Source organism: Danio rerio, chromosome 3 (assembly GCF_052040795.2).
Source record: "Danio rerio strain M-AB ecotype USA chromosome 3, GRCz13ab, whole genome shotgun sequence".
Taxonomy (NCBI): domain Eukaryota; kingdom Metazoa; phylum Chordata; class Actinopteri; order Cypriniformes; family Danionidae; genus Danio; species Danio rerio.
In genome coordinates, this window is record NC_141023.1 from 34,732,295 (window position 1) to 34,745,000 (window position 12,706).

The window sequence follows — 12,706 nt, forward strand, 5'->3', positions numbered from 1 at the left end:
TTAATAACTCATTTCTAATAACCGAGTAAATAATATTTGACTAGATATTTTCAAGACACTTCTATACAGCTTAAAGTGACATTTAAAGGCTTAATTAGGTTAATTAGCTTAACTAGGCAGGTTAGGGTAATTAGGCAAGTTATTGTATATCGATGGTTTGTTCTGTAGACAGTCGAAAAAAATAGCTTAAAGGGGCTAATAATATTGACCTTAAAATGTTTTTTAAAAAATTCAAAACTGTTTTTATTCTAGCCGAAATAAAAGAAATAAGACTTTCTCCAGAAGAAAAAATAAAATTTTCTTGCTCTGACCTATATATATATATATATATATATATATATATATATATATAAAACTGGTTGTAAATTGTGTCCAATGTTCCAAAAAAAACAGACAAAATTAAAAGAAATAACCTGTCATTTACTTTTGTTTTATCTTGTGGAATGTTGCTTACACATAAAAGGGGATATATAGGTGGAATAAAAAGTGTGTCGCCATCCTCGAAATTGTTCTTGTATGTTGTCTTCATCTTTAGTCTTCACAAGTGAGGCTGGCCCAAACCGGGACTGCAGTAGCCAAATCTAATCCTTGTAGTGGGAACCCTTAAATAAAGCAAGAAACCAAAAGGAGAAAGATTAGCATTGCAGCAGTTCATATTAACACAAATATATATTATTTGTTTCATGACATATAACTGGAGTATGTGTTATGCAAGTGACTAGCTAAAATGTGTAATTTAATTTAAACTTAAAGAGTGTGTCTGAGCACTAATTTTCAGAAAAGCCATTTGAAAGTTAAATTCCTTGTGAAATCATAATGAATGTTTTTTTTTTGGTTTTTAGTATCATTGTGTTAGTATAAATGTGTATCTAAATATATGTCAAATCTTCAGATACCACATTACATGCAAATTAAACTAAGTTTCGTCAACTAAAATGTCACACTGTACACCACATTTAATATATCATAGCTAGGGCCAGGAGGAATCTGCGGATGTTTTTTGCTATTTCTGCTGAAAATTTTGGTGAAAGTCTGCGGATTTCTGCGGAATTATTTTGGGAGTATCATAACTAAAACCTTAATATATGAAATAAAAAATAATATATTTTAAAGTTTTATTTAATGTTTAAAATGCAAATCCAATTAGATTCACTTTATTTGGTAAATAAAGCAAGTTTTTCATGTAACATATCTAGTAAGACAGAAAATATTACTGTACAAACTGCATTGTACATAAATCAGATGAACATTTTCACATTAGTCAATAATATTATTAAAAATAATAAAAAAAACTGATTAAATATAGATTTACACACATTTACTCAAGTAAATAAACAGAATTAATGATAGGCTAAACATCTGCAAAGTTCTGCGAAAAATCCGGGTGGGCCTAATCATAGCTTTATTTCTGCTACAAAAAGGTTTTTCAGCAAACAACTTCTATTATATGTAGGCTATAGAGGAGGATATAAAAAGAAATGATATATTCAACTCTCTAATTAAATGCACCTTATGCAGCTAATCAGGTCTTTTAGGCTTATTTGAAAACTTAAATGACGTGTTGACCACAGTTGAACAACGCTCAGTGAGAATACTTTTTTTCCACAAATTCTTTTTGTTCTAAAGAAACATGTCTGATTGCTAGCATGCAATCATCAAAGAGCAAACTTTTTTTTTTCAAATAAATACTATGCTTTTAAAAATAAACTTTTCATACATCAAGAATACTAAAAATATGTTTATTTAAAATGTTTTATATATAAAAAAAACAGCTTGAGGAGAGAATCAGTACATTGGAATACTATTTTTTCAGAAGGATCATGTGACACTATTAATGATATACATTGTATTAAATTCACAGTATTACTGCTTGACTGTATTAATTAAATAAAGCTGACACTATCAGAAGAGAATTTACCATACCAACCTAAAAGCTATGAAACAGTAGTGTATGTTTAAGATGTTACTTACTAGTCCTATTGTACTTTGGAGAGGTTGTCTGACAGGAGGATCCCTTCAACTCAGCAGAATTCTCAGCAGACCATCAGCGTACACCAATCTAAGAATAAAATAAGCAATTTGTTAAAAACCAAAAATATATATTTTATATTTCCAGGTTTATAGGAAAGAAGAAAGCTAAAGCAGATTTAAAATGTAGAAAAAAATAAAACCTATTGACAATTTAATGGCACAACATACCCTAAACTAAGCACGCCCAAATGGTTAATTTTAACTGTTAAGGATTCATTCATTCATTGTCTTTTGGGCTTAGTCCCTTTATTAATCTGGGGTCACCACAGCGGAATGAAAGGCCAACTTAGCCAGCCTATGTTTTACGCAGTGGATGCCCTTCCAGCTGTAACCAATACACACTCATTCACACACACTTATACACTATGGTCAATTTTAGCATACCCAATTCACCTATGTCTTTGTACTTGGAAAAACCGGAGCACCCGGAGGAAACCCATGCCAACACGGGGAGAGCATGCAAACTTCACACAGAAACGCCAACTGACCCAGCCGAAGCTTGAAGCAGCAACCTTCTTGCTGTGAGGCAAACGTGCTACCCTCTGCGCCACCGTGCTGCCCTGTTAAGGAATCAGATTAATATAAATGAATTGACATGTTTATTTAGTGTCTGACACATTAAATATTGCATTTTTAAATATTGTTTCATTTTAAGATTTATTTCAGAATTAACTATAGAACCGGATATATCGTCACATTTTCATGCACAGCAGCATTTCCAAGAACATAGAAAAACAGAATATAGGCCAACTGAAAAAAAAAAAAATTAAAAAAATTCTGAGGGTATAATCTTGGATAAAAATATCACAGTTTCACAGTATTGTGATTACTGCTCTGAAATGTGTTTTTTTTTTATCTCTGTGTAAAAAACAGCTACTTTTTCCCCATTGAACACAATATGTTTTGTTTTAAGAAACATTTAAAATATTTTGTAACAGTAAACATGCCAGGCTAAATAATAATTTAATAAAATAGTACTATCTTCATTAGACTCAAAAACACTGATTTCTTGTGAAGGCATAATAAGCTATTTGTTTTTCAGATGTTTGCTGAATCGTGAGCTGACCAGTAGCTTTTGATGTGGAGGGTCTTTTGCTGCTGTAAATAATGTTGGACTATTTTTTTAAGTCTTTGATAACGCGCTAAAAACCATATACAATGCATCCGGAAAGTATTGATACTTTACTTTTTCCACATTTTTAATGTTTCAGTCTTATTTCAAAATGGATTAAATTCATTAATTTCCTCAAAATTCTACACACAATCCCCATAATGTGTGTTGACCCGATTTTAGTTAATCATTTACAAGTCAATATTGCCTATATGGATTGTAATTTAAAAAAAATTAACATGTAAAATTGCAGTGTTAAATGCAATGCCATCAAACATTTTAGACGCACCAGTGCAAAAAGCTAGTCTAGAGCACTTGGAATGCTGGTGTAGTTCTAGTTAAATTCAGTTCAGTTAAAGCTGTATATGCAGCTGGTCTCAAGTAGAGGATATAGTATTTAACTAATCTTAACAACTAAACATTTACGAATCTGTATTAGCCAGCTCATGTACTACAATGTAACATACTGTATATTGCCACCTTGATACTTAAGCTTTCTTTAAAATATTTTGTGTTCAACCGATTAATTAATTCTTTCATTTAATTTTTTCTGTGCAATAGTATAGCTTACACTGGTGTATTTGTATGGACCCCCCAAAATAGCGGAGGCCACTTTCTGGCCACCCAAGTATAAACTTCTAGCCTAGCCACTGTGAACTACCTGTCTGTCCTGCTCCAGAACTCTTTGTCGGCTGCTTGTATGTCTGGATACAGCTGCACAAGTCTTTTAACACTGACAAATACAGCCTCTGCACATCCTCACAACCAGGAGAACAGAATGATCAGGAGGACCTGAAAAATATAACCAACTGAAATCAGTTGAAATGTATTTTGTCTTGTAATGATGGCACAAAAATAAATTATTTTCACAAAGGATGTGCTGTTACCAATGAAACATTCTATAATTAATGATCTTTTTGATCCTGTTTCCTTGATGTCATTCACTCAGAGATGGTTTGGACATTTGATTGTATCTAAACTGTAATGAATTTAAGTTACACAAACATTGATAGCAGGACCATTGATCTTGTAACTTATACAAATTGTTAAGTATTGAACAAGTCTGCAACCAAACTAGTCAAGTTAATAATACTAATCTCAACTCAACTATGATTAGTTGTCTTGTTTCTGCTGCCCAGACGGTCACACCTGCTTATAAAAAAAGGAAAAAGTATGGTATTTTTACAACAATGAAACTGCAAACAACTTAACTATAAGGGGGTAAGCAGTGAGCATCTTTTATTATAAGCAATTTACTGAATACTTTGTCACTGGTATTACCTAAAAACCAAACGTCCCAAGTTTGGCTCATAGCTGTCGTGTCCACACATCTGCCCAGTAGCTTGTGGTAATACTGAAGACACTGATCAGCTGGTCCAACTGAGTTTGGAGTTGAACTGCAATCAGGCATCCAATACTGCAAAGAAAGAGAAACTCACTTTGGGTTAACAAATAATGTAATCCCACACATTTCAAGTAATTGTGCAGTTAATTCTCTTAAAATGAATGAATGAATTCTCTTATTGAATTTTCTGAGAGCTTATGAATATATTTTGTCTTCCCAAAATAGCATGTACTGAAACACAAAATTATATAAATATAATTTAATAAGAGCGTGACGTGGTGGCACAATAGGTAGTGCTGTCGCCTTACAGCAAGGATGCTGACTCGAGCCGCAGCTGGATCAGCAGGCATTTCTGTGTGTAGTTTGCAAATTCTCTCTGCGTTTGGTGGGTTTTCTCTGGGTGCTCCGGTTTTGCCTACAAGTCCAAAGACATGGGGTACAGGTGAATTGGGTAGGCTAAATTGTCTGTAGTGTATGAGTGAGAACAAGCGTATATGGTTGTTTCCCAGTGATGGCTTGCAGCTGGAAGGGCATCCACTGCGTAAAACATATGCTGGATAAGTTGACAGTTCATTCCGCTGTGGTTACCCCAGATTAATAAAGGGACTAAGCAGAAAAGAAAATGAATGAATGAATGAATGAATTTAATAAGAGTTAAACTGATCTGTTAACATGTCTGTCAGGAGCTGATTTACTAACTGATGAAAATGTTTTCTCAATTTACTTTAACATTTTTGTGTTTGTTTATGTTTTTATAACTTGCAGCCATTGTTAAATTTAAAAGTATTTTAAACATGCATGGACATCTAAATGCATATAGGGCACATATCTCAAGACATTATGAAATATTTCCAGATAAATCAATTTTGAATTAAAATGTATATTAATCTCCAGACTTGCATCTCCTTGATCTTTTTAAAAGAACAGCCATTCGTTTGCTCATCACTGTTTGACAAGTGTCTGGCAGTCAGTCAAAAATATACTTACATATAAAGATGTTCATCAGCAACACGGCACTTAGGTTAAACTTAGACCTCCTTTTCAGTTGATGTGGAAAACAAAAGCAAAAGAAAGAAAAAACAAAACGACTGAATACAAGTTGCATATCATGCCTGTACAAATCAAAAATTATTCATTTAGGGCTTAAATTGACTTAAGGATGAGTTAAGGTGTAAGGGATGGGTGAACAGTGTAAATATACATGTAATTCATAGCTATGATGTAAAGCTAAATTTTCAGCATCATTACTCAAGTCTTCAGTGTCACTTGATCTTTCAGAAATCTTTTTTTAAGATCTTGATTTAGTGCTTGAGGTTGAACTAATATAATGGTGATTATCAAATGGTGCTGATTTGCTGCTCAAGAAACATTTCGGATTGCTATCAATGCTAAAAAACAGATGTGATGACAAATAATTTAGTGTAAACTTTTTTCTAAGATTTAATAAATCAATTAATCATAAAAAATTAAACAAAATGAAAATCACAAATATTACTTCATTAGCAGCAAATCTGCATATTTATTAAGTTCTGAAGAATCATGTGATGTGAAATTTAATACCACTAACATGTTTCAATGTCAAAACTTTCTTAAAACAACTGCAATAAAGACAAGTAACAGATGCATAATATATAGACATGTAACATGTGCATAATGATGTGCAATGGAAATTCATATGAATTAATCCTATGCTTAAAGTTACCTGTCTTTCCTGTATCTCTGTGATCAGCTCCCTTCAGAAATTTAGGAATCTTGAGTTATATTTTCTGTAGCAGGAGGTTATTCTCTCACTCCTGAAACCACAGAACACTTTTTTACTTAACATTTAGTTTAAGATACCATGAAATATCAAAACAGGATTGAACTTTTGATTCACGGTCCTTTACAGTAACGTTACAATGCGTATTTTAGACTACATATGGAGTGCATTCAATAAAACATTGACAAAACCTCTCATCTACACATAAAGAATAAATAAAAGCCAAAACTTTAACAAACAAGTTTAACAAGAGCTAACATTAAGTAAGTTAACGTAATATTACCCCGACGCTAACGTTACCAGTGCTAATATGCTAACGGACTTTTACGAAGACTTACCACTCTTATATAACATAATATTCAACTGAATATTCATCAATTGCCAATAATAAATGTGTGAGGAACAGTTTTATTTAGTAATTGCTTTGTTTTAGGGACTAAACTTACCTGAAAACAGTCAAAACGGCAGCTTGAGAGAAGTCGTGTTGTGTCTTTTAGGTGGTGTCGTGTCGTGTTGTAGCTTCGTTTCCCATAGCAACATCCTCTCCGCTCCAGTGTTGGAAGCAAGACGCGCGCGCGCACATTAAAGTCTTGCAGTATTACATTTATAAACATGATCACTTCATAGACAATTTAAATAATAACCTTGTATTTTATATCTTGAATTTAAAATATATTTAGCAGTTTTATATACGCTATTATCTTTAAGACGAGCTTTATAGCCTACTAAACTGTTACAAAACAAACACTTTATTTGTGCATTCACTGTCAAAAATAAATAACCAATAAATATAAATGCAAGTATATATAAAACAATAAAGATGTCACTCTGTAAAAAGGTGTTTATTTTAATTAAACAGCCGAAATGCAGAACATACTTGATTTTTACACTGGGAAAATGTATTAGAAAAAGCCACAATAAAAAAAAGCAAACAGCAGTTAACACCAGAAAAAAACAACGTTTTCATTATTAAAGCATAACAATAAAACTTTTTATATTTTAATGAATTGAAATCATGTATTGTAGGCATTTTGGTCAGTTTTACTGCATTAATGTAGGCTATTTAAAGCTGGACCGACCCACGCAGTAGACATGATGCATGTCGCGTTTGTCTAATTTATTATGCACGCAAAAACTTACTTGTAAACCAAATATGTTGCCGGATTCTTTCATGGGCATGAGAGATTAGTGCTTATGAAGTGCTTCGTCGGCCTCTGGTCGTTAACCGATGCAGAGCCGACGTTTGTTGAGCTGGAACAATAGAAACACGACCGAACGATCATGCGTATGTTTGGCCGACCATATACCGATGTTAGAATTAAAGGGGCCGACGTGTTGACCTTCGGCCGACGTCGGCCCAACGTATGTGTGCTGTCTGGGATTATAAAGAAATTGAATCAAGTTATTAAATCTCATGAACCTTTTGTTCACTGTATAATTTAAACAATCTGATTACTCTCGTTTTGATTTTTCATTTGATTACATTAAATAACAGACGTGTCACTGCACAGATCTATTATGAAAGCATTTGATTGTTTTCTTAACTTTTTATGCTCATTTGAAGGCCGGCTCACTTACAATTTACAATTTTCTTTTGTTTTCTTTGATTTTTTAAAATAGATTTTTAAATAGATTTTTTTTTTATCCTAACTGATTGTAGCATTTCAGACTGCACGAACATGGCTCCCATGTCACACTGTAAGATCTCAGTTGTCATAAAGTCAAACTGAATTACAATGAAGATGCGCCAAACACGGAAGAAAACACCCCCAAAGTTAGACGTCTTCCATCCCTGACACTTTCACTATCCCGCATTCTGAAATTATTCCTCACGGCAAACATTAACAACCTGTTATGGCAATTTTGCACACGGCGTGTCTCAATTTTTCAGAAAGAAAAATTTCTCTGCAGTCGTTTGAATCGTCAAATCATCATTCTTCAAATTCGGAGCTTCAATTGGTTCTCGGATTGAAGCTCATCGCAGCTGTTGTCACACTGCAGGAAAGTGTCTGAAATCTTGTGGCAGTGTCAGATCTTCATCGAGGGAAAAATCTGATCGCAACAGGCATTAAACGGCTGTCTGTGAACATGTCAAACCAACGATCAAAGATCACCGATTTTAGGATGTCAGGAATCTTTTAGGATTTCTCAAATTTGTTTCTGATGACAAAATCGTGGCTGAAGTCTCACAGTGAGAGCAGGGCTTTAGACAAAATGTGTTGTTTTTAAAAGAAAACGAACCAAGGCCAACATGTTTAGATATTATTATTGTTATCATTATTATGTATTTATGTCTGTTCAAACACGCACCCAAAACAAAGAGTGTCCACTTTTGCTTCAAATCGCGTTTACAGAATCCGATCGTGAAACTGCATCTGTTTATCACTATTGAATGTGTAGGACAGTCACGCACTGCTACATAAACTGACTGTTTTAAGGATTGCATAGGAGGGGCGATGGCGCCTGTAATGGAAATGAAGGGAATCCCGCCGCTTTTACAGTATATTTAATTCAAAGTGTTTTCATGCCTAAATAAAATGAAAGCACAGAACAGATTTACATTTAAGAGCAAGGTGCGCCCGCTGGAAGTTCGGCGGTATGGTTTGCGTATAAGGAGGATCAGCTGTTTAATGTTTATTGCCAATCTTCATAGACATGTTAATAATATGGGAGAAATACGGGAAAAAACCTTTACGGGATGATAGCAGGATAGAATTGTAAAATACGGGAAAATCCTGGGAAAAACGGGAGAGTTGACAGGTATGCATCCAGAGTAGAAAAATACTATGGAAATCAATGTCTTCTGGTTTCCAATAGTCTTCAAAATATCTTGTTTTTGCTTACATCGAAAAAAGAAACTCAAACTGGATGAACTATCCCTTGAATTATTTTCTTTCAGCCTTAACTGTTTGAATATCAATGCTACTACAGTGTATATTAATGACATTTTTTTGTTATCAGATTGATAGCATGAATGTATGAATGTAACCAGGGATGGGCAATAAAATGCCAAATACACCAATTTTAAGTGTATCACAATAAACTACAGAATACAGCAGCCACAAATGTATCAAAATATATTTTGTACAGTATACTCAATTTCCCAAGATTCTTTTAGTTCTTTTTTACTGTAAGAGTCTCAGTTTACCCTCTTAAAAACACCAGTACACCATATTTAGATGTTTTATATTTCTAAACATCCTCTGCATTTCCATCTGAGATTGATGATGTTCTGATCTTCAGGACTAATGTTTTATTTAATCTCCTTTCATAAGCAAAGAAGATGAATTGTACACAATACAGCTATATATTTATCGTCTTAACTGAGCATTGCTCAGTATACTATATCAATGGTTGTTGACCTGCTCCTGAACACCCTCACCATTTGTCTATTATTACTTTAAGCATAATTTCCATCCATACACAGGTCATTGTCTACCTTCTTAAAAACATAAAAAGTTTTGTGTTCTGATCTCAAGCTTAGGCAAATAACTGAAAAACAACCAATCAGAGGCCTCATTTTTAAGACGTCATCATGTACTGTAGACTTCTTGCCAGGTATTTTACCGTATTTTGAAACTACAAAGGACACTAAAGTGTTTTGATACAAAATATTAAGCCATTGTCATCAAACCTGTCAAATACAAATGACAAAATACTATTTTGCATTTGAGATACATATTTGAAATACATGTATCATAAATACTGCCCATGCCTGAAGGGAACGCTATTTCAGTTTTCAGACCATATGGTGCAAATGGAAATGTAAAAAATTAACTGAACAATCAATGTTCAACTTTTCCACACATTTAGAAATAAATTAATTAATTTCTCCCCCTTTTATTTAAAGGTTCAAGACGCCTTGGAGTAATTTTAACAGATTTGTGTGAGTTGAGCATCAGTTAAAACTGAATAATTTTGAGCTTTTGTCAACTCATTTGATCTTCTGGGTTTAAAATAATTTTTGGGGCGAGATCAAAATCGGTGACGTAGCGCATATCTGCTAGTGGAGTGATGATGCGTCAATTTCTCATTATTATTCATAGCGGAATTCTTTTATCCTATGAGAAGATCCTGCCATTTAATTATTCATGAGAGCACGTGTTTTGCGAAGGCAAGGCAGGACGTTTTGAAAAGGCACACATTTTTACCTAAAGGGTTCAATTTATGAAAGAATCTAACTAAGGATCTGAGAATCCTTGTAGAAAACTTTTGTGTGTGTTGTTTCAAGAAAGCAAACCATTCATTTGTACTGTGTTTAATTTTCATTTGTTTTTATACATTTATTCTTCATTTAATTATTTTTTAAATCATATGTTCATTAATCATTTATATAATCATCATTAAATTCATATTGATCATTAGTTAATGATTTGATTATTATTGATTATTATTTGTCATTTTATTATTATATTATATATTAACATTATTTTCTCATAGTTATTGCTTCATTATTATTTCCATTTTTCCATATTGCTATAATTGTATGACTGTGGATTCAAGCGATACTTGTTTTCATGAGTAAGAGATAAGAGAATGTCTCCATTTCAAGGTCTGTATTGTCTCTGGACAATGTTGTGAAGCAGTAATTTCCCATTGCTGTTGCTTGTGGAAGTCTAAACTTTAAATCTTACACAACTAAGATTATTCAATAAACTTGCCTCTTTCTTTATCATCATTACTTTTCTTGCTTCTGCTTTTCTAAGGTTTTCTCTGTATACTCCTATTTAGTTACTTCAGTGGAATACTGTTTAACTGGTTTGGGTATTGGAAACTCTGCTTACTAGTTGTCCAGATATCTGGAGAAACTGATTTTTCTGACAAGATCTGGTGTCCGGGGTGGGATCTTCTTAATCTGGCGTGGAGATGGTGATCTAACAAATAATTATTTTTGTTCTAGCAATATGAACCCTTTAGTTACCAATGCGTGCCTTTTTGAAAAAGTATGCTATGCAGGTCTTTTCAAACATTTTGTGTAAGGTTTATTAACTGGCCAAAATAAACCCCGCCCTGGTTGTTGCAGAAGCTCATCTCTCTCTTTCTCTGTCTCAGTGCTGCAATACGCCGCGTCTTAATGAACAACTAAGCCTACCTTCACACACCACTCATTATGGAAATTACACTAGCCACAAATCTCAAGGCCACAGCAGCCTCCTGCATTAATTGTTGTACTGGTCAAGTGCCGAGGTCAACCCCAATTACTTGGATAGTCTGTGTGCATCTCAGCCCAACACGGGCCCTGAGGGCTCATGAGACGCAAGTATAAATGACTGACAGCCATTCACTTGCATCTGGGTCCGCAGTTATTGCTTTTAAGGGTTAAAGGTTTGACGTGAGGATTTTATCAAATGCTTGACATTCAACCCTGAGCATTTTTTCAGTACCTTTTTGTTTTAGAAATATGTGACCTCTTTACAGCTAACAATTTAGAGTAACAATTGTTACAGTAACAATTTACAGTAGATACAGGATGAAAAAATAAGAGGTGATTTGAAACTTCTTAGTTTCTTTGGATTAATTATACATTTGATTAAAACATTAATGTAGTTATTTTTGAATATAAAAATGCTGTCATGTAGAGCAATTTGTTTTGCAAAAATGAAAAGGTACTATGTTTTCAGACATGTTTATATACAATTTTAAACAACACAATACCATTTCTTTTTACTTCTGAAGAGTTAAGAAATCAATTTTTGGTTTGATTTTCAATAACAACATTGTAAACATTCATTATGTTCTGAGAAGAAAAAAACACTTTAACAACATCATTTTCACAAACTACATTTTCTTTTAAATTTTGATACATGCCAGAGCCATTTATCTTTTGAATAATATTAAAATGTCTTAAATCTAAATTTTTTTAATCTTAAAAAGTCTTAAATTTACTGAAATATTGTGTTGTAGGTCTTAAATATTTATTTATTATTTTTGTTATTATTTTTATTTATTTATTTATTTTATTTTATTTATTTATTTTTTTTTAAGTTTTTCACTTTTAATTTGGATCGGACAGTGGAGGTTACAGACAGGAAAGTATTGGTAGAAGATGAGAGGGGAAGGGTTGACAAAGGACCTTGAGCCAGGAATCTAACTCAGGTCTCCGTGAGCACTATGGTGCTATTTGTCGGCACACTTAACCACTAGGCTATTGGCACCTTAAATCTTTTTTTTTAAACAGGTCCATTCATCTCAATAAAACTTTAAACTATTGATTTAAAAGGCAGTTTTTAAACTCTATTTACCATAATGATTTATTATTTTCCTTACAATAACTTTTGTTTAAAAGTGCTTCATTTATTTAGTGCCGAGGACCTTTTGTTCATTTGTTTATTTGTTCATTTTTTAAAATGTTATTTTAAAGAGAATTAAAGTTGGAAAAAAATGGCATACAAATTCTGCTGAAAGACATCTTAAATTTTTTTTTGCATTATTGTATCATTAAATGTATTAAATTATTATT

The 12,706-nt window shown here is 33.0% G+C and overlaps 2 protein-coding genes across 22 annotated transcripts in view; one reads left to right on the plus strand and one right to left on the minus strand.

Moving 5' to 3' along the window:
* The window catches only part of prkcbb (protein kinase C, beta b), a 269,116-nt gene that overhangs the window by 126,057 nt on the left and 130,353 nt on the right, over nt 1–12,706 (plus strand).
* LOC147845687 (uncharacterized) lies at nt 400–6,776 on the minus strand. Of its 20 annotated transcripts, none has more exons than XM_087244818.1 (11): nt 6,693–6,776; nt 6,190–6,280; nt 5,475–5,524; nt 4,796–4,902; nt 4,424–4,559; nt 4,251–4,291; nt 4,030–4,121; nt 3,804–3,934; nt 2,520–2,591; nt 1,972–2,059; nt 400–602 (listed from the first exon to the last, which is right to left on the minus strand). In XM_087244818.1, exons 3-7 carry the CDS (start codon nt 5,488–5,490, stop codon nt 4,080–4,082), a joined length of 342 nt encoding a protein of 113 aa, XP_087100944.1. In that variant the 5' UTR covers nt 5,491–5,524; nt 6,190–6,280; nt 6,693–6,776; the 3' UTR covers nt 400–602; nt 1,972–2,059; nt 2,520–2,591; nt 3,804–3,934; nt 4,030–4,079. The 20 variants fall into 20 exon arrangements, with proteins under 20 accessions (XP_087100944.1, XP_087100943.1, XP_087100954.1 ...); XM_087244817.1 differs by having other exon boundaries at nt 4,251–4,294; XM_087244828.1 differs by having other exon boundaries at nt 4,796–5,093.

What these genes read in the sequence shown, in the direction of transcription:
- LOC147845687 (XM_087244817.1), bottom strand. An exon ending in CTCGAGTCAGCATCCTTGCT is followed by an intron (nt 4,560 to 4,795) that starts GTAAGGCGACAG and finishes CTTTCTTTGCAG; the next exon opens with TATTGGATGCCTGATTGCAG. An exon ending in TTGGGACGTTTGGTTTTTAG is followed by an intron (nt 4,295 to 4,423) that starts GTAATACCAGTG and finishes TTTTTTTATAAG; the next exon opens with CAGGTGTGACCGTCTGGGCA.